This window comes from Cryptotermes secundus, unplaced genomic scaffold, assembly GCF_002891405.2.
Source record: "Cryptotermes secundus unplaced genomic scaffold, Csec_1.0 scaffold2543, whole genome shotgun sequence".
Taxonomy (NCBI): Eukaryota; Metazoa; Arthropoda; class Insecta; order Blattodea; family Kalotermitidae; genus Cryptotermes; species Cryptotermes secundus.
In genome coordinates, this window is record NW_019732877.1 from 256,522 (window position 1) to 275,867 (window position 19,346).

The 19,346-nt window shown below is 41.3% G+C and overlaps 1 protein-coding gene and 1 non-coding gene across 2 annotated transcripts in view; both read right to left on the minus strand.

Moving 5' to 3' along the window:
• Window positions 1-19,346, minus strand: part of LOC111867847 (zinc finger protein Gfi-1b-like) — a 98,496-nt gene that overhangs the window by 22,523 nt on the left and 56,627 nt on the right. Inside the window, exon 5 of the mRNA XM_023858042.2 lies at window positions 15,779-15,918. Coding sequence (XP_023713810.1) covers window positions 15,779-15,918 — 140 coding nt within the window. The remainder of the gene's footprint in view (window positions 1-15,778; window positions 15,919-19,346) is intronic.
• Window positions 7,376-7,447, minus strand: Trnap-ugg. The gene has a single exon. It is a non-coding gene; the product is annotated as a tRNA-Pro (tRNA).

Here is a 19,346-nt window from a genome sequence, read left to right on the forward strand (position 1 = left end):
AATGGATCTTAGAGAGATAGGATGGGATGGGATGGATTGGATTGAACTGGCTCAGGATAGGGACCAGTGGAGGGCTCTTGTGAACACAGTAATGAACCTTCGGGTTCCATAAAATGCTGGGAAAATCTTGAGTAGCTGCAGAATTGGCGGCTCCTCCAGAAGGGCTCAGCTCCATGAGTAAGTATGTTACACGAATAGTGATCGACACTTCAGTCGGTCAGGGGTGGTGAGAAACCTCACTCAAATTGTTGTTCTGCGCCATCTCTTATCGGTTCAGCATAACTGATGATGATAGAGCGTGTGACGTGTTCTCTTGTGGTTCGTTTTCTAGAAAATAGAAAACACGATGTTTCGGAAACCGGATCTGTTTCCGTCCTCAGGTAAGGTGGGGAAGACACTCAGTTTCTCCCCTCATAAAGAACTAATCTCAATCATTGTACAAGGGGCGCAACTGAGTGTCTTCCCCACCTCACCTGAGGACGGAAACAGATGCAGTTTTCGAAACATCGTTTTTTTTTCTCTTTGCTAGAATTCCGGGCGATTGAAAAAGTCCAGAAACCCAGTAACTGTGTTAGACACCATCGTCAGAACGCTTTAGAATCTACCCTCAGTCTATGTTCTTCCGTTAATGTCATAATATTTTAATAAAAGACGATTATGAATTATCAACTTATGATCAGGACACTGCGGTACTTATGTCGTGCGAAGGTCTTTTAATATATTGTCATTTGACAATGAACTTATTTTGTTGGATCTATACTGTGACTCTCTGATAATCTTCATAAGTGTAGTGGCTATAGCAGAGTGGAGAACATCGCACCGTCATTTAAATTCACTCTAATTCTGATCGATCCCTCAGTTCCCTTAGTTAATTGTGGCTGTTGCTAGTCCGTGCTTCTAAAGTATTCAGTCGCACATAGAATCACTTCAGCCCTAGGAAGACACACAATAATCTACATAACGCGAACCCCTGGATCAATTTATAAATGCCAGACTTGAAACGCCACACACCTAACGGCTGGACGCAATACCGTGTCAATTAAGTGAAGCATGTGGAATTAGACTGAGGACGCACCGAAACAACAAATTGCTGCTACCACGACTACAACCCTAGCGAGGTTGTCTACCATCCTCTGTGAGTAAAGAAAGGGTTTGGGGACGTCTGCAGTGTTTATAACAGGATCTCTCATGCTTGAAACGAGTTTAATTTCACAGAGCGCAGGATCAAAAGTTAAGTGTAGCTCAGTTGATGAAGAAATTCCCAAACTCTTACGGAACCCGAAGGTTCATTACCGTGTCCACAACGTGTAACATTTTGTATCACGCTAGTTCTTTCATGTTGAGGGGTTGTTAATCTCCCGCCCACCCCACACGACACTACAGAAATTGTCTCAATTAAACTTGTGATGTTAAGCATTCGTTCTGGGGCCAAATCATCCTGCTAATCTATCCATCTGTCTACCTTTGCCGTTTTTCAGTTTCTTAATCCTATACACAGTCGGTAGGACTCCTCACAAGGGGATCAGCCCATCATAAGGCCGCTACTTAGACACGAAACACAAACACAGAACAAATACAGATAGACATTCATGCCTTGAGTGTTCGAGGGGGCGAAGACTGTTCATGCCTTACACCGCGGGGCCACTGTGATCGGCTTCCTTTTAAATTCGAGACGTCAGAATTTTCTTCCACCTCAGTTTTACTTAAAAATTTACATAATTACATTATAACATATTGACGTGTGGAATGTTCCGTAGTATTAAAATTTGTCTGAGTCGATTGGGGGTTAAAAGGCAAGTACTGTAGTAGCAGAAAAAAGTTTTCACGATGTATGATGTACCCATATTAGTGTTATTGTCTGTATGATCACTTTCACTTAATATACTTGAAAGAGATAGGGTGGGAATGTATAGATTGGATTAGCCTGGCTCTGTATACGGATCAGTGATGGGCTCTTGTGATCACGGTAATGAACACTCAGGTTCTGTGAAAGGCCGGAAGTTTTGTGGCTGTCTGAGCGACGATTTCATTCTCAAAATGAACTGTACTTCATGCATATGTACACCTACTTTATCTCTGTAAGTGAATTGGATACAGTGCATCTTCGATAATGAGAACTAATTAGAGTACTGGTTTGATCGATCTATCGAATCACCGGTATTAATGGATTTAAAATAAAAAAAGCAATTCCTTGCTCACTACATACTCGCGCAAGTCCTCTGTCAGTCTAGGCTTTGCAAGGCAGGTCATGCCCATGTTACGTATCTGATGCTATAACGGCAGACTACTAACTTTAACGGTCGTAAGCTTGGCCACCGCCAAGTTTAAGCCTCTTGTATTTTCTATGACTGGCTTCACCTTGTCCTATACTGCAATTGACAATTTATTTCACTTGTCCTGCTTACGAGTATAACATCTCGGCACTGACAGCCTAGAAAATACCGTTTGCAGCAGTTCGTTTATTATTACGTGTTGATTATTTACCTTGAGAACGTATTTGTTTGCGAAGGCGTTACTCAGTAATAGCTGCGTATATTATTAAGAATCTGTTGCCTAGCAGCGGGCGTTGCTTCATCTTCCGTTACGCGGTCAAACCTAGCAACGGGTCTCTTATGCTACAATATGTTTCGGCCGAGGCACGCAGTAATGTAAGTTGGTTGCGGCACTATGCTACAAGCCGGAAGGTCGCGGGTTCGAGTCCTGATGTGGTAGATTTTTTTTCAATTTACCTAATCCTTCCAGCCGCACTATGGCCCTGGGATCGACTCAGCTTCTAACATAAATGAATGAATAACCAGGAATCTTCCTGGGGGGTAAAGGACGGCCGGCGCATAAGGCTGACTGCCAACTATGAGCCGATTTTATTGATAATATGGGAGTCTCGACGTCTCACAACGCTATGGGCCTCCACGGCCTGTTGCAGGGACAGATTTACCTTTTTACCTTTTTGTGTTTCGTCCAATGATGACTATCCCTGGAGGCGACAGACACTACAAAGGAAATGTTTCACGTGCGTTACGCGAATGTGATTCTCTTGCAAGGGTTAAACACTAAAATTCAAAACATTTATATGAGACAAACTCCGTCTTAAGTGCAACAGTTTAATTGTAGTTCTTTCTTCTTTCCGTCCTCCACACTACATGTTTCGGCCCTAAATGGCCATCATCAGGCGTGTATTCTTACGTAGCTGCTACACTGCCCGTAGTTTAAAATTTAAAATCACCAGTCTTTCCAATTGTATATATATATAATGAGATTAAGTTTGTTATTGTTGGAGGTGTTATATTTATGGTGGTGCTGTAGGTCGGTTAGGATTACTGGGTTCAGGCTAGCGATATGCCATTGCATTAGACAAACAAATGACTGCAGAATAAACCGCTCGTTGTTTTTAAGGTAACGGAGACATTATCAACACTCGGAGCTTGTATGACGGAAGTTTCAGAGAAACGACACTGCCATACTTTGCTTTATAGGTCTATATGGAAATGGATGAAATATGACCGTGTACTGTTTTCCCTTTTAGCATTAATGCAGTGTTAAGTCCGCTTTATTGCATCAAGCTTCATTCTTTTGTTGTAAAAGGAATGGGACATGATTGATGGAAGCATTTTAGCCGGTCTCTCATCATTAAAGATGCCTGTAAAAGTAGTTATTGAATTCTTGCAATCTCAGGTCGGTCATTATACTTACCCCTCCCTCGCACGCCCTTTCTTCCGTCTGATTCTGGCGCACTATAACAATGCTTTTAAAAGTTGCATATGCCATGTCGGAGTAGCTTAACTGTGTCTGGCCAGTTCGGGCGGGTGTCAATAGACAGAATGTGATATATTGGGCGTAGACACGCAATGTTTTGTGTTTGCTGGATACTTCAGTTTCCATCCGTAAATCACAACAGAACCGGCATAGCTAATTGTCCTGCTGTTGATTAGCAACAGGCTGGCTAACTCCTTCGAGTTAGGCTTCCTCGAGGAATATCTATTGGCTCTTAGGAATTCTATCACGCAACTGTATATTTGTCTCTTTGTCATTTGATTTAACGACGAACATCAATATAGTAAACAACTATCGAATATTCGTAAAAATTATTAAACGCCATGGCCTATAGTCCGCAAGCGAACTATACCGATCGAGCGATCGCCGCTTGTCAGCGAAGTTAGTGCCAACTTTAGCGGATAGAGGGTGTCAAGTGGTCAGCGCAACGGATCCCCACGGCCGTTAACCTCGGTTTTCTAGAGCGGAGCCGCTATTTCCTTGAAATAGCTCCTCAGTCATCCTCAGGGGGCAGAGTGGACCCCGTTCCAGACCCATTACTTATCAGAAAATCTGGTAGCGCCTGGAAGCGAACCCGGGACCTCTGGATCTGTACCTAGTAACTGTGACCAATAGACCACAGAGGCGGTCCGGATACAAATTCTCCGTCATTGGCAGTAACAACATGGAGGCAGTGCGAAGACGGAAAATAGTAACAATACAGTGACCACTATAGGATTCTATCATTTTGCACTGTAAGAAAAGAGCCGTTCTTAAGGAACGAACAGGCTATCAGAAAGTAAAAAAATTCACGAAGTTGTATAGAACATGATATTTCATTAACGTCACAAGAACACGCCACTGGTCCTTGTCCTGAGCTAGATAAATCCAATCCATACTTCCATGCTCTAATTCTTTAAGATCCAACAGTAATACCTTTTCATCAAGGCCTTGGTCTTCCAAATGGTCTCTTTCCTTCCGGTTTTCAAACCCAAAATTTATATCCATTTCTCACCTCTTCTGCTCCTGCTTCTTGTCATCATGCCACTCTTCCTGATGAACGTTCTTCCAGGATTTTCTCATTGGCTAACTCTTAGGCTCAGATGTAATCAACTCAATTCTCTGTTCTCAGATATCCTTAATCTGTGTTCACATCCATGCAAAATAACAGGCAACATCATGGTTTCATATATCTTAAGACAGCTTTTTTTTTTTCATTGTCACTACAGCCCTCGTTTGGGCCTAGGCCTACCTCCATGAAACTCTCCGTTTCACTTCGGTTTACTAGATCTTAGACATATGGTAAGACTCGTTGTTCGGGTTATCAGCTCGTCGCAAGGCCTCTACCTGTACCCAAACACAGAAAAACGCACACAAACATCCATGCCCTGAGTGGGATTCGAATCCACGATCCCGGCTTTCGAGCGAGCGAAGACAGTGCACTCCTTAGACCGCTCGGCTACCGTGACAGGCAAGACAGCTTATAAAAGGTAAAACAGGTAAAGCTCTTCCTGTGCTTAACTAGTTAAGCACTACTCCATGAAGGTGTGTGGGGAAGTTGATGTATAGATCCACATTTGCTTGACCTCAGCAATAGCTGGAGGTGAAGTTGATGTATAGATTCACATTTGCTTGACCTCAGCAATAGCTGGAGGTGAACAGTTAGCTTCACGCCCCGGCTGCTTTACCCCCGGTACCCATTAGATAGGAGGCTGGGTGGGCCCCAGAGCTGGTCTGGAAGACGTCGAGAAGAGAAAATTCTTGACCCTACCGGGACCCGAACTTCGACCTCAGCCCGTAGCCATTCGCTATTCCGACTGCGCTATCCCGGCTCCAAGACAGCTTACAAGAAACCGAAGATTATTATGAGCTTTGCGGTAGGAATTGCAGGCATTTATTTATGAGTTCTGTTACGTGATTGTTATGGAAATCGATTCGGTTCGCAAAAGAGACCAGCGACTTCTGAGGCCGTATGTCCTTAGGGGCAATTGTGTTACACGTTCACTGACCTCACTTACGTGCTGATATGAACTTCAGGTTATGCAACGGAACGTCTGAAGACAAACAGGTGACCCAGTTTCTGCACAGTCTATTCGTAGTATCAGAGAACCTGATTCGTTGTCACATTGGAATAATTGATATAAGCCTATCAGTTCTCAGTTACGTAAGAAAGTGATTCAGAAATGAGGATTCCTACGGTGAAGGGGTATAAGTTAACTGTCCAAATATGTACTTCCTTGTCATGTCGTAGTTACTGATTTGTTACCACATTACTATGGTAACTTAAATAGTATGTTAGATTTACCCTATTTACGAGTATTGAAACGACACATAACTTCTATACAAACTTTCATAAGATACCTTTATCTGTAACCAGCCATAACCATAAACGTAACTCCTGTCAGTTGTATCACTGAACTACGCAGCTGGCGAGAGTGTGTAGTGGCCTATTTCCATGTCATGGTATACCAGAATTAAACTAGAAGACAAATACACAGGATGGATACCGTGAGTAGCGTAGTTGGTTGGGCACTATACTACAAGCCGGAAGGTCGCGGGTTCGATTCCCCGTCAGGTGATTGGATTTTTCAATTGACCTAATCCTTCCAGCCGCATTATAACTCTAGGGTCGACTCAGCCTCTAACAGAAATGAGTACCAGGAATCTTGCTATGGGTAAAAGGTGGCCGTCTCGTAAGGCTGACAACCTTACCGCCATCTGTGAGCCGATTGTCTAGAGAAAGTGTGGGAGCCTCGTCGTCTCATAACCATATGGCCCTTCACGGCCTATTACAGGATAGCTTTACCTTTTCTACAATATTCATTTCATTAGACCATGGCCTTTCAAAGCCGCTTGTGTATACTGATTGCAAAAGTAAATTTGTCTTTTTGCCTAATTAGGAAAGAATGAAATTATAGCTCCGTACATACTTAATCTATAACATACATGGAGGTGAGTGGTCTGCTTCACGCCCTGGCCGCTTTAACCTCGGGGAAAGAGCTCCAGATACTCATTCGATAGGAGGTTGAGTGAACCTCAGACGAGAGACAGTGCGAAAAGAGAACCCTGGTCGTCCAGTCCGCAACTCAGTTACTGTAAAGGCTGAGCTACAGAAAGCTTCTCAAATATATTTTAGCGTCATATTGTGTGTAAAATAATCTAGTATTGTTGCGTCACCGCAATGTTTGCACAGCCACGCATTTCTTTGATTAACTACTATATGTTTCGGCCCTTTATTGGCCATCATCAGGTATATACAGCTTTTTCTTATATTCACTTTTTTCTCTGGTCTACTTCTCTCCCTATATTGGCTAATGTTTGCAGAATGGGAGTGTTTATTTTCAGTTTGTCTGTTTTATGTAACGTGAATTAATTTTTTTTTAATGCTAGTGCGGTGGGACAAAGTCCCTTGTACTGCGGCCACTTCTGACCTATTGTACCAGCCCCAGATGATAGGTGAGGGTGATTGTGGAGCAATTGGTGGAATGAAGATTGGCAGGGGAAACTGAAGTGCTCGGAGAAAACCTGCCCCAGCGCCACTTTGTCCACCACAAATCCCACTTGACCAGACCCGGGATCGGGAAGCCAGCGACTAACCGCCTGAGCTATGGGGCGGCCAAAATACGGGCTCTTCCGGGATTTGAACCAGGGACCTCTCGCATCCAAAGCGAGAATCATACCCTTAGACCAACGAGCCAATAAATGTGAATTAAGTATAACATCATTAAACGTATAGTTAACATTAAAATATTGAAGGTGTCTATTATGACGACATTTCTTGTCTCTCGGTTTCGGCGAACTCAGGCGGTGTGCTCTTATAGTTTGATAATGGTGCCGGTCACGGTAGCCGAGCGGTCTGAGGCATGAACTGTCTTCGCTCGCTCGGAAACAGGGATCGTGGGTTCCAGTCCCACATAATTCATGGATGTTTGGCGTGTTTATGCGTTTATTGTGTGTTTTTATTGTCCTGTGTTTAGGTAGAGGCCTTGCGACGAGCTGATCACCCGTCCAAGGAATCCTACCGTCTGTAAAATGATCATGAAACTGAGAAATGAGCTCTATGCTCCAAAGTGGAAGCAGGGGGGGGGGGAAGATAATGGTCCTGTTGGTCTGGTTGCATATTCCATTGGTCTGTGGGGATGCGATGTTTTTCTACCTTTCCCTGTGTTCTTTTTATAAACGGTAAAGCTATCGCTGCAACAGGCAGTGGAGGCCTATAAGGTTATGAGACGTTGAGGCTCCCCACACTTTCTACAAAGTCGGCTCACAGGTGGCGGTGGGGTTGTCAGCCCTACGCGCCGGCCGCCCTTTACATCCAGGAAGATTGCTGGTACTCATTTCTGTTAGAGGCTTAGTAGACCCCAGGGCCATAGTGCGACTGGAAGGATTAAGTGAATTGAAAAATCCAATGACCTCATCGGGAATCGAACCCGCGACCACTTATGCTTATGGTTTTGTCTTATTATGAGAAGTGCGGTGCACCAACAAACAAACAAACAAACAAAAAGTAACTTACTAGCTAACTTCTTAATATTAGAACCAGAAATTTCAGTACCACTAAAACAAAACTCTGCATTAGTTAAAATTTATTGAAATTCATTTCGAATTAGGCTTTCTTAGCTTATTTCTGCTTCGGTGCTTCAGCTGGTCTGTTGTCTTTAAGTGTGCCCGAGAAAATTAAGTATGTCAGCGTATTCTTATTTCACTAGTGCCATCTGCGTGTTCAACTCATCCTAATTTAAGTAAAACATTCTAAATATCCATAAATTCCGCCAGTGTACTATGTTTATAGGCAACAAAACCAGGCCATCAGCTTCCAAGTTCTGTAAAACTGTATTTCAACCCATACTGAGCCCAGTAAACTGCTTGTACGTAGGATTAATTTTGATAAATTCTCAAAGCATAGCATTCAGTTCTGTTGGAGCTATAGGCGCGTGTTAAGTTCTGTATATTGGTCACACAGAACTTAACGATTAATTGGCGCATTTGACGCACTGTCGCTTTACAGAATGAAACGAGACGAATAGCACACGTTTAATGTGACATGAATCTCTTTAAAGCTGTCATGGACACGTTCAGACTAATGAGGTAGGGCAAGAAAACGCACTCACAACACACGCATCATTAATCATCTTGGTCGAACTAACAGTTCCACGTGAATCGTGAATAATTGCAAAGAAGTTAATCACAGGTAACTCATTGTGTATGAAGTCATATTTTCGTTGCATAGGTCTATGTTAGGAAAGCAGGGAGCGTAAGTGGGTCAGGAAGTGCACGTGATTGGATCAGTTCTGAATAGTCTGTTTTTATTATATTGACTTAATCCTTCCAGCCGCGTATGACCCTGGGGTGGACTGAAGCCTCTAACAGAAATGAGTACCAGGAATATTCCTGGGGGTAAAGGGCGGCAATCGCGTAAGGCTGACAACCTCACCGCCATCTGTGAGCCGACTGTCTAGAAAATGTGGGAGTCTCGACGTCTCAGAACCCTATGGGCCTCCACGGCCTCTAACAGAGATAACTTTACTTTCTTATGTATTTGCTTTAAAAAAACTGCGTGGTTTTAGTCCGCAAGCGAACTATACCGACCGAGCAACCGCCACTTCTCGGCGAAGTTAGTGCCAACTTTAGCGGATAGAGGGTGTCGCGTGGTCAGCGCAACGGATCCCCATGGTCGTTAATTTCGGTTTTCTAGACCGGAATTTGTTAACTAATTTTTACAGTTTCCTGCATAAGACAATTTTATCTTTTAAGTGACGTTACAGAGTAAGTACATTTTTTCCGAAGGATAAGAAAACGTGAACGTTTTCATGTGAAGTGACTTGCTGTGGTTCAAAAAATATTTATTAGCACAGAAGCAACAGATAAGCACCTACCACTCATAGCTACCATTTTCGTGATTGAAGCATGGGACTTAACACGCAGTTTTTAATTTTTCAGCTATGTCATCTTAGCTGCAGTTTGATAAAAATAGTGAGGCTCAATTGAACATAGGCATGGTTTTCAATGCAACAGTGGCACGAGAAGAAGTTTCCAGTGCGTAAACAGCAACTAATTTTTATTTTAAACCATATATTAAATTAAAATTTAAGCATATTCGTCTGTCATTGAGTATTAATTACCAGAAGGGCACAGTTAACTGAACTGAGGAAGCAGCGCATTCCTAAAGCTTCAAAGAATCGGGCCATTTATAATTTCTTCATATTTATAAGTATTTTAAGGTTAACATTAATGAAATTATATTTAAAATTGAGTTAATATCTCGAAGAAAATAGACTGTCACAATTACAAAACTCAAATGATTGTTACTGCTTAGGGGGCCAATGACTGTTTATTCTGAGAATCCTACAGAATGCATATATACATCTAGGGTTGCCAGATTTTGTAAAATAAAAAAAGGAGTGATGTCTCGTTGCTTGTTTATAACGACATTTTTCACAACTAATAGGCTATAAAATATACATTATCAACATACTACATAACTTGCAAAATGCTACTACACATCTGTATTACATAGGCCTACTACACATTTATATAACAAATATTACAAATATTACGTAGCCCCATTACATATTTATAGAATGCACGAAAATATATCTTCCCATTTCTTAAGATATATTTGATTATGTTTGGCCTGGAACTTCAACTTCTTCCGTGGAGGAGTCTTTGATGGATCTTCTTCGCCCTCAAACATTTTTGCTAACTTGACACTGACTTTCTAGCGAAGATTGAACGGATTAAAAATACACTATCACCAACAACCTCTGCTTTAGTTTAGTACCTCAAGTGCTGCCAACATTCACAAAATTCAACATAACGAAATAAACTATAACAATGTCATTTTCCAGGATTACACAAATTTTATGATAATATTTAACCCATGAAATATAATTCGCAATTGACTTAAATAAAAAAAAGGATAATTATGCACTCCGGGCAAACAATAAACGGAGGAACAAAATTGGGGTGAAAAAACGGAAGAATCCGGGGAAAACGGGGTATCTGGGAGCCCTATATACAGCTGTTAAGCGAAATTCGGAGTTTCTAAATGTTATCCCTCACAACCCTATGGGCCTTCACGGTCTGGTACAGGGATAGCTTTACTTTTACTTATAGCAAATTATTATGGTAATCTTTGTACTTTAAGAGGTTAAGAACATATAAAATTTACCGTAAAACATTTATAGGTAAGTGTTATATTCAGAACTTATCTTCATTCAAAATTAATGTGGTTCTCATGAACTTGGAAGACTATTGTGATGGAAATATTATATAAAATTTATACAAACATTAATCAGGAAGGATCTATAGATCAGCAGGTACTTTTAAAATCTGTACGGAAACGTTTCTCTCATTCTCATCTGTACGTTCGTTTGCAAAGGGGCTCACTCCATTCAGCGCCAGTCACGGTGGCCGAGCGGTCTAAGGCATGAACTGTCTTCTCTCGCTCGGAAGCCGGGATCGTGGGTTCGAATCCCACACAAGGCATGGATGTTTGGTGGTGTATATGTTTATTTTGTGTTTAGGTAGAGGCCTTGTGACGAACTGATAACCGTCCAAGGAGTCCTACCTTCAGTAAAATGCTCATGACACTGAGAGATCAGAGGTCAGGGCCCAAGGAGCTGTAGATCCAGTAAAAAAAAAAACACTGAGCAGAGTCCGCTTGAAGAAATTCCCCGTCTTTTATGGAACACGAGAGTTCATTACTATATTTTTAAGCGGTCACTTTTTTATTTCGCGTATAGATTTAAATATGTAAGATTTGAGGTTTTCACGGCTGTGACTATGAAGAAAGCAGTCTTCTGGATTTAAATAATAAGTAGCTCGGGGTTCTTCATTGAGGTGACTCTCCTGGGATGTCACGCCGTGTCTGCTCGTACACTGTTACCATGGCACCAGACCCAATGATACATAACCTCCTTAATCAGTATGTTTTAATTATTAATACTATAGGTTAAATCCACACGAATGTTAATTTAGTGAAATTAAAACTGTACACGAATTTTAAAAGTGTTCATTGTATATTCTTTCGTTTTTCGACAAATAATTTTCTCTTCTAGCTTAAAGATACTACCGTTCCATAATTTATTTCGAAAAAATTAACATTTTCCCAATGCACTCAGGAACGGACTAAAGCGACTGCGAAGTTATTAGTGTCCTATGTAATAATTCCTTATTGTTGCCTGCCTTGTATCGTGTTTGGTGGATGGAGAGGGTCGAGGGTTAGCTCTGGCCGGCAGTCACACAACTCACCATGTATGAGCGGGAGGGAGAGACGAAAAGACTAGTTTATGACGGCTGCGAGCTTTATAAATTATTCGCTGCTTTCGTGGGAGTGGACGCACATTTCCTTCCCACCTCGAGATTGTCAGCTCTCGTGTGGTGAAGGCGTCGATAGCAAAGAGAGTTGTAAAGATTACAGGGATAGTAGTGTCAGCTGTTTGCTTTACTGTCTGAACCTGCAAATCCTTGACAAATTTGTCTGCATCCCTTATTGAATCTGAATGCATTTTAACGACAGTTGTTTAAACAATAATAATAATAATAATAATAATAATAATAATAATACAATTAATACATTTCAGAATAGGCCATATGTGTATACTATTTGTCCTCGTTATAATCATCAGCCGCTTTCTATGTCATATTCCTGGTGATCTGTTACGGTCTCCTGGCAGAATTTCTAGGGATTACTCAAAGATCGTCTTTTTGGTTGATAACGAAAATTCGGAGTGGGATACTTGAATAGGGAGTTCGAGGAATGTGGATTCTTCAGTTAAATCTGTAATTTTCTAAGAATTTTATGGATAGTTGCGAATTTGATTTCATCTTTATCCCTAATTTTCTCTCAAAATCCAAAAGTAATGTTAAAATAAATATAAATGACATTTTGATGATATTTTGTATCACCACAAGGCCCAGGTATTCCCTGTCTCAAACATGTCTGAAGGGGCGTTATCATTCGAGAGTGAGAGCAAACTACAGGAAACAAAATGTGGCCGAGCACAGAGAACGTGTTTTGCGTAAGGATTTGTGCCCTTCGCAAGTGTTCTAGGCAAATACTGGGAAAGATAATGATGTGAGAAGAATCAAAGAGACTGAAATGGCGATAAAACATGCACAAGAATGTACGGCGTCATTTGAATGCAGAGCCGAGATGGCTATGGTTTTGCTGTCACTAAACCAATCTCAATAAATGGTCTGTTTATTGAATCCTGTGCGCGTGAGGTGTGAGCATTAGGCTTACTCGTCATTTGTGAGTTAGTATGTCACCCTCTTCCAGTATTGATGTGGAATATTTTACAACACGAAGGATGTAAAGAACGGCATCCTATATGATCTGTCTTGCACTCAATTCTGAAGTTTCAATTTTATGTAAATAATAGCGAAGAATTTCTTTCAGAAAGCACAATTAGTCTCGATGATAGAGGCTAAGAATTTAAAGTTTTTAAGAAAATATTCTGAGAATCACACGAAACCTATACATAAAGCCTGTGGACAGAAAGTTGAATTTTGAATGTTAAGGTACGTAATACATTTAGTACTGGTAATCATTGTGTCTCACAGAGTTAAACTGTCAATATAACATAAGTTAGGTAACAGATTTTTGAAAATGTGGCACAGTTCAGATATTTAGGAACGACGATAACAAATCAAAACCTAATTCAGGAGTAAATTAAGAGGAGAATGAACTCTGATAACGTTTGCTACCAGGCAGTCCAAAAGTTTTCGTCTTCTCTTCTGATGTCTAAAAACATAAAAATTAGAATATAGAAGACTATAATTTTGCCTGTGGTTATGTAAGGGTGTGAAACCTGGCCTCTGACATTAAGGGCGGTACATGGACTGAGGGTGTTTGAGAACAGGGTGTTGAGGAGAATATTTGGGCCGAAGAGAGATGAAGTGACAGGAGGTTGGAGAAAACTGCGTAATGAGGAGCTTCATAACTTGTACTCTTCTCCAAGTATAATTAGATTGATCAAGTCAAGAATGATGAGATGGGCAGGGGATTTAGCACGGATGGGGAGAAGAGGAATCCATATAGGAATTTTGGGGAAAAACCAGTAGGAAAGAGTCAACGGGGAAGACCAAGACGTAGGTGTGTGAACAATATTAAAATGGATCTTAGAGGGATAGAATGGGATGGTATAGATTGGATTGATCTGGCTCAGGATAGGGACCAGTGGAGGGCTCTTGTGAAGACGGTAATGAACTTTCGGGTTCCATCAAATGCTGGGAAGTTCTTGAGTAGCTGCACAACTGGCAGGTTCTCAAGAAGGGTTCAACTCCATGAGTGAGTGAACGAGTGATGTATTCAGATGGTAGGCGGTATATTTGTGTGGCCTTACGAGCAGCAAGTGGATTTATCTCTAATGACGATAAAAATAGAATATTCGACTGTATTATCGTCTAGTTGCTTTCGCGTGTTCGGGAATTTCAGTACTACCGTATATAAATAACAGAACAAGAATAATGTTATCTAAGGAAATGTAACAGTTTTAGGGAAAATGTTTCGTAAAAAATACACACGCTGTGATTATTTTTATCAGTTTATGGCCTTGGTTCCACATATTTTCGTTCGATATTTAGCGAATATTAACAACATTTAGATATAATTAAGGAGCTTGAAGCAAACAAAAGAACAAAAAGCAAAATGAGCACTTGTTTAGACATACTGCCACAGTCAGTAAGTTCGTGGAATGGCCGCAAAGCGCCGTAAGGGGGAATTTACTGCCAGTATGTTTCAGCAATGTTTTCGGCAGCTATATCAACGTTGGCAGACTTGCATAGCGGCCAACGGCAACTATTTTGAGGGCCGATGTGGATCTGCATAAATGTATGGGAATACTTTGTAATATGATGCGATAAAACCACATTCCACGAACTTAATGACTACCACGTATAAGCGAATTAAAGAAACTCCACCAGCCTCGAATTAATTTCGTGAAAGATAAAGACCATAAACTTTGTTCACATTCTTACAGTAAGTTCAATAAGTGGAATAATTTTTTTTTTCAGTGTGCCTCGGGTTGATGACTGTTAAGGAAAATGAGATAACTACATACACCTGAACTAATAGTATTTGAGTCTGGCTTCGTTGAAGTTGTAAATGCTCTTCAGAAGTTGAAGAAGTACTCAAGAAGAATGGAACCAGAAGATTAATTTGCTTACTGTCCATTGGATTCCCCCAAGACTGACTTTGCTGCTCCAAGTTGCAGTAACTGTTAATCTGGGTTTAATTTTTAATTATGCCTTTGTATAAACACGTGTACGTATTACTTGATGTCCGTTCCGTGAAAGATATTTCATTTGAAACTGATCAGGCTACCTGTCATCCCGCAGTATCTAAACTCACGTAGTGTTGAGAAATCGTAACTTTCAGCTACCTTTGTCGGCTAATATCATTATTCCTACAATTTTACGTACTTAGTTAGTAAAGAGGTAGAGGTAAGAGTGAAGTTGTCCCTGTACTTAAGTAATTAAACACTAAGCCATGAAGGCGTATGGGGGAGTGGATGTATAAATCCATATTTTCTTTACCTCTACACTAGTTGGAGGTGAGTAATTAATTAGTAATATGCAGAAATTTAAAACAATAGAATACTATTAGTCGCCCATTAATGAGAGAAACCACAGCCTGATTGAATTAGTTACATACCAAAAATAATACACTTGCATAGAATTTATCGATAACAAATTTCAATATCGATACCGCCCATTGACGCCTTTATGAACCCTACAACTGGAACTTACGGGACTTCATCAGGACGAGATCAGAACTCTCTCCAAAGGAACTTAATAAATCTAGCTCATCTGCTGAAAAAAGTCGTCTTCTGGGATGTGGCGTCGTGTAGATATTGTGTTAACCGACGTTTTGGAGGAACGTATCGCCTCCATCTTCAGGGTAGAAGAAAACAGAAGAAAATCCGTGAGCGAGTAACCAATGTGAGCAGGTGCTAACATGCTGGTGTACCCTGAAAATGGAGGCGATACGTTCCTCCAAAACGTCGGTTAACACAATATCTACANGGTGTGCTTCTTCATGTCTGACTTCTGGTGGAAGCGTTTGCCACAGAACTGACACGGGTAGGGTCGCGTGTCCGAGTGGATCAGCAGGTGTGTCGAGAGCGTGGACGAGCGCTTGAACGACTTGCCGCACTGTTTGCACTGCAACAGGAAGAGTAAGTCCGTCACAAGTCTTGTGCAGACGCGTGGGGAGTGAAATGGATGAACCGGAATTTGAAGTAGTCAGAATTATGTTCCCTGGGTTGATCTGCTGTTTCCTTTTCCTGGGTTTGCCTAACACATACTCAGAAATGTAAATATTGCACTATGAACTGTGGAAACATGGGTGGGCCTATGCAGCTATATATGTTTGTATTTTATTATTCAGTTATTGTTTACAAAGACAAAAATAACACCGTCCAGTGTGACTATTAAAGTTTTATCATTTGAAAACTCATCACCCTTATCCGTTTTGTTATTACAATAGGTGTTAAGTAACACCTATTGTAATAGTAGTTTCTGAACACAGTATTGATGCCCTCTGAGGAAGATCCGTAGGGATCGAAACATGTAAGGGTGATGAGTCTTTAAATGATAAAACTTAAATAGTCACACTGGACGGTGTTATTTTTGTCTTTGTAATTGTTAGTATGACGGACCAGAATGAAACACATAAAATTCATAGTTATTGTTTATTTAACGACGTTCTCATTAGCTCAGACTATATGGTGTCGATTCATACTAAAACATGGTAAAACTGTCCTTTGCTTAACTAATTAAGTACTACGCAATTAAGACGTGTACGGGAATAGGTGTATAGATCCATGTATTCTTGACTTCGGCACTAGTTGAAGGTGAGTAGCCAGCTTCACGCCCCGGTCGCATTACCCTCCGAGGCAAATGATAGTATGATTAAGGGATAATAAATTGGAACACACGTGGCAGAAAGCGCCCGAGATACTTTTTGGAGGGGCAAAGTAAAAAAAAAAACGTGAAAAGCGTCGGTCAGAATAGCCAGCTGAACCCCAGCCTCCGGATCCGAAGCAGAAACGTCAACCACTCGACAGCAACGTTCAGTGGCGTTATGTAAATATAAAGATTGTTGCTTCAGATGTCCTTTATATGGATTCCTATGTTCCCTAACGAAGTTATTTTGACTGCCGGCTGATCACAGTGGCCGCGCGGTGTAAGGCATGAACCGTATTCGCCCGTTCGAACATTGTGATCGTGGGTTCGAATCCCACTCCAAACATGAATATCTGTTTACAATATTATATTTGAGCATCCTGTTACACTCGCACAATATATATAACATAAACGCCGTCTTAAGTGTAACAATTTTATTGTAGTTCTTTCTTCTTCCCCCTCACTCCACACTACATCAGGTGATGGCCATTTAGGGCCGAAACATGTAGTGTGGAGTGAGGGGGAAGAAGAAAGAACTACAATAAAATTGTTACACTTAAGACGGCGTTTATCTTATATATATGAATATATGTGCCTGTTTATTCTGTGTTTGTGTTGTTTGTAGGTAGTGGCCTTGCGACGGGCTGATCCCCAGCCAAAGGAGTCATACTGATTGTAAAAGATGAAGAAACTGAAAATGCGGCCAAGGCCCAAGAAAGTGCGGTAGAGCCATAAATAGATCAATTTTGACTGTCCATGTTTATATAACGTGAAATGAGGCTGGAAGTAGTCAGCGAGTGGTGAATAGGTACGAATTTGGAAGCCTTTCGTCGACTGCTCTCCTACAGATCGTCTGGAAAGCTATGAAGCAACGTTAGGATAGCCGATAATATTGCCAAGATTAGAAGTGAGAACCTTCGGAAACAAGTCTAGAAGCATTGTACTTCATTTCATGCACCTAAATTACGAACATCTTCTGGAGCCTTACGTTTGGTAAAATTAATTTTATTTAAAATTCTTGTACATATTTACATATTTTTTTTCCCAGCGATGGCGTATATGTTCAGTACCAGCCTGTAGCAGTATACGCATTATATGTTTATGGTATTTTCGCCACAGAACTAGCGACCATCATGCGCAGATATTATGTACAGACGGAAGATTATATCTGTAATGAAGAGTTAGTTTTATTATTGGCCCTAAGTCCGCTAAAATATAATTGTGAAAACTTGCACATTTGAATTGAAGAATAATACAAAATATTATTTTCCTAAGAGTTGATTGTGGAAATTTGGACCTATTCGCATTTTCGCATAGTGGGGTGGTGGAGTCCAGTTGAGTCCACTCGGCACAGCGGCCACTGATTGGCCTATTGTACCTGCCCGGGTGATTATGATGATGGAGAATTTGGTGCAGTGAAGATTGGCAGGGGAAACCGAAGTACTCGGAGGAAACCTACCACAGCGCCACTTTGTCCACCACAAATCCCACTTGACCAGACCCGGGTTTGAACCCGGGCCGCCGCGGTGGGAAGCCAGCGACTAACCACTTGAGCTATGGCGCGGTCAACAAATTTGGACATATAATCATGGCTTACCGTTTCGAAGTAACAATGCTTAGGTCTACTGATTTTTGCTTCTCCTTCGAAAGATAAAGAGTTTTTGAATATCGAAATCTTGGTAAGTTTAAGCAGTGTATGTTTGTAAACTCTGTAGACGGTCTGCAGGTCTATTGTAATCCTGAATAAAAATTTATGAGGCATAACTTTTGGAGCAAACATTAGTAATTCTCTTGTGAATTGGGGGAAATTACAAAAATCTCCTTGCCCTGTTCAGCAATCATATTCGTTCTAATGGGGTAGACATTTTGCTTGCCCCCTTCCCCGCCTAAGCCCATGATAGCGCAGTTCATATACAGAGCTTCTCACGTTCCGTTTTTCCTATAGGACATAGGCTTGCCGTTACTATGCTTATCAGTTCAGTCTTGAGTTCTGGATAATGAACCGCCATTGTTCTAACAGTCAGAAGCGGAGTGTATTGGTTTCCGGGCCAATTCATTCTTAATAGGGATTTGATAAAGGGGAAGGCCCGCAGTTTCGGCGCCAGCCGGTCGCTTTCAACATTCTTTGTTCGCAATTTTGTTGACATCGCTTGCCACCTAGTGCCCCATCATTAATTCATCAAAAACTTAACAATTGTTAGTACGTAGCAAGTGGTTACTAAATAGTGTCGTATTGCCAAGTAAGCCAACTCCATGGAGCGGACTCCTCGTCGACAAGCTGTTAGTGTGTTAAGGTTCGGCCACACAGAGCGCTACGCTATGTTCGCTACGTACGCTACGTATGCTGTGTACACTCTGCGACGCAGCTAACATAGGGAACGTAGCGTACGGAAGTCTGTGTGGCCAGTCACGTTGGCAATAAAGGGAGATATTTTTCTGTTCGTATTACGAACATAGCGTACGTAGCGTGCGTCGCGTACGTAGCGTTCTGTGTGGCCGAATCTTTAGCCAGTCAATAAACTTTCTGCCTTATATGCAACGCGAAAGTTCATTACCGCTTTCATAAAAATCAGCCACAGGTACTTTCCCTGAACCAGTCACATCATCCTTCAAGAATACATATTTTAATATTATCCTCCATATACGCCTAGGTCTCTCAATTGAGGGTTTCCGACCACGATTCC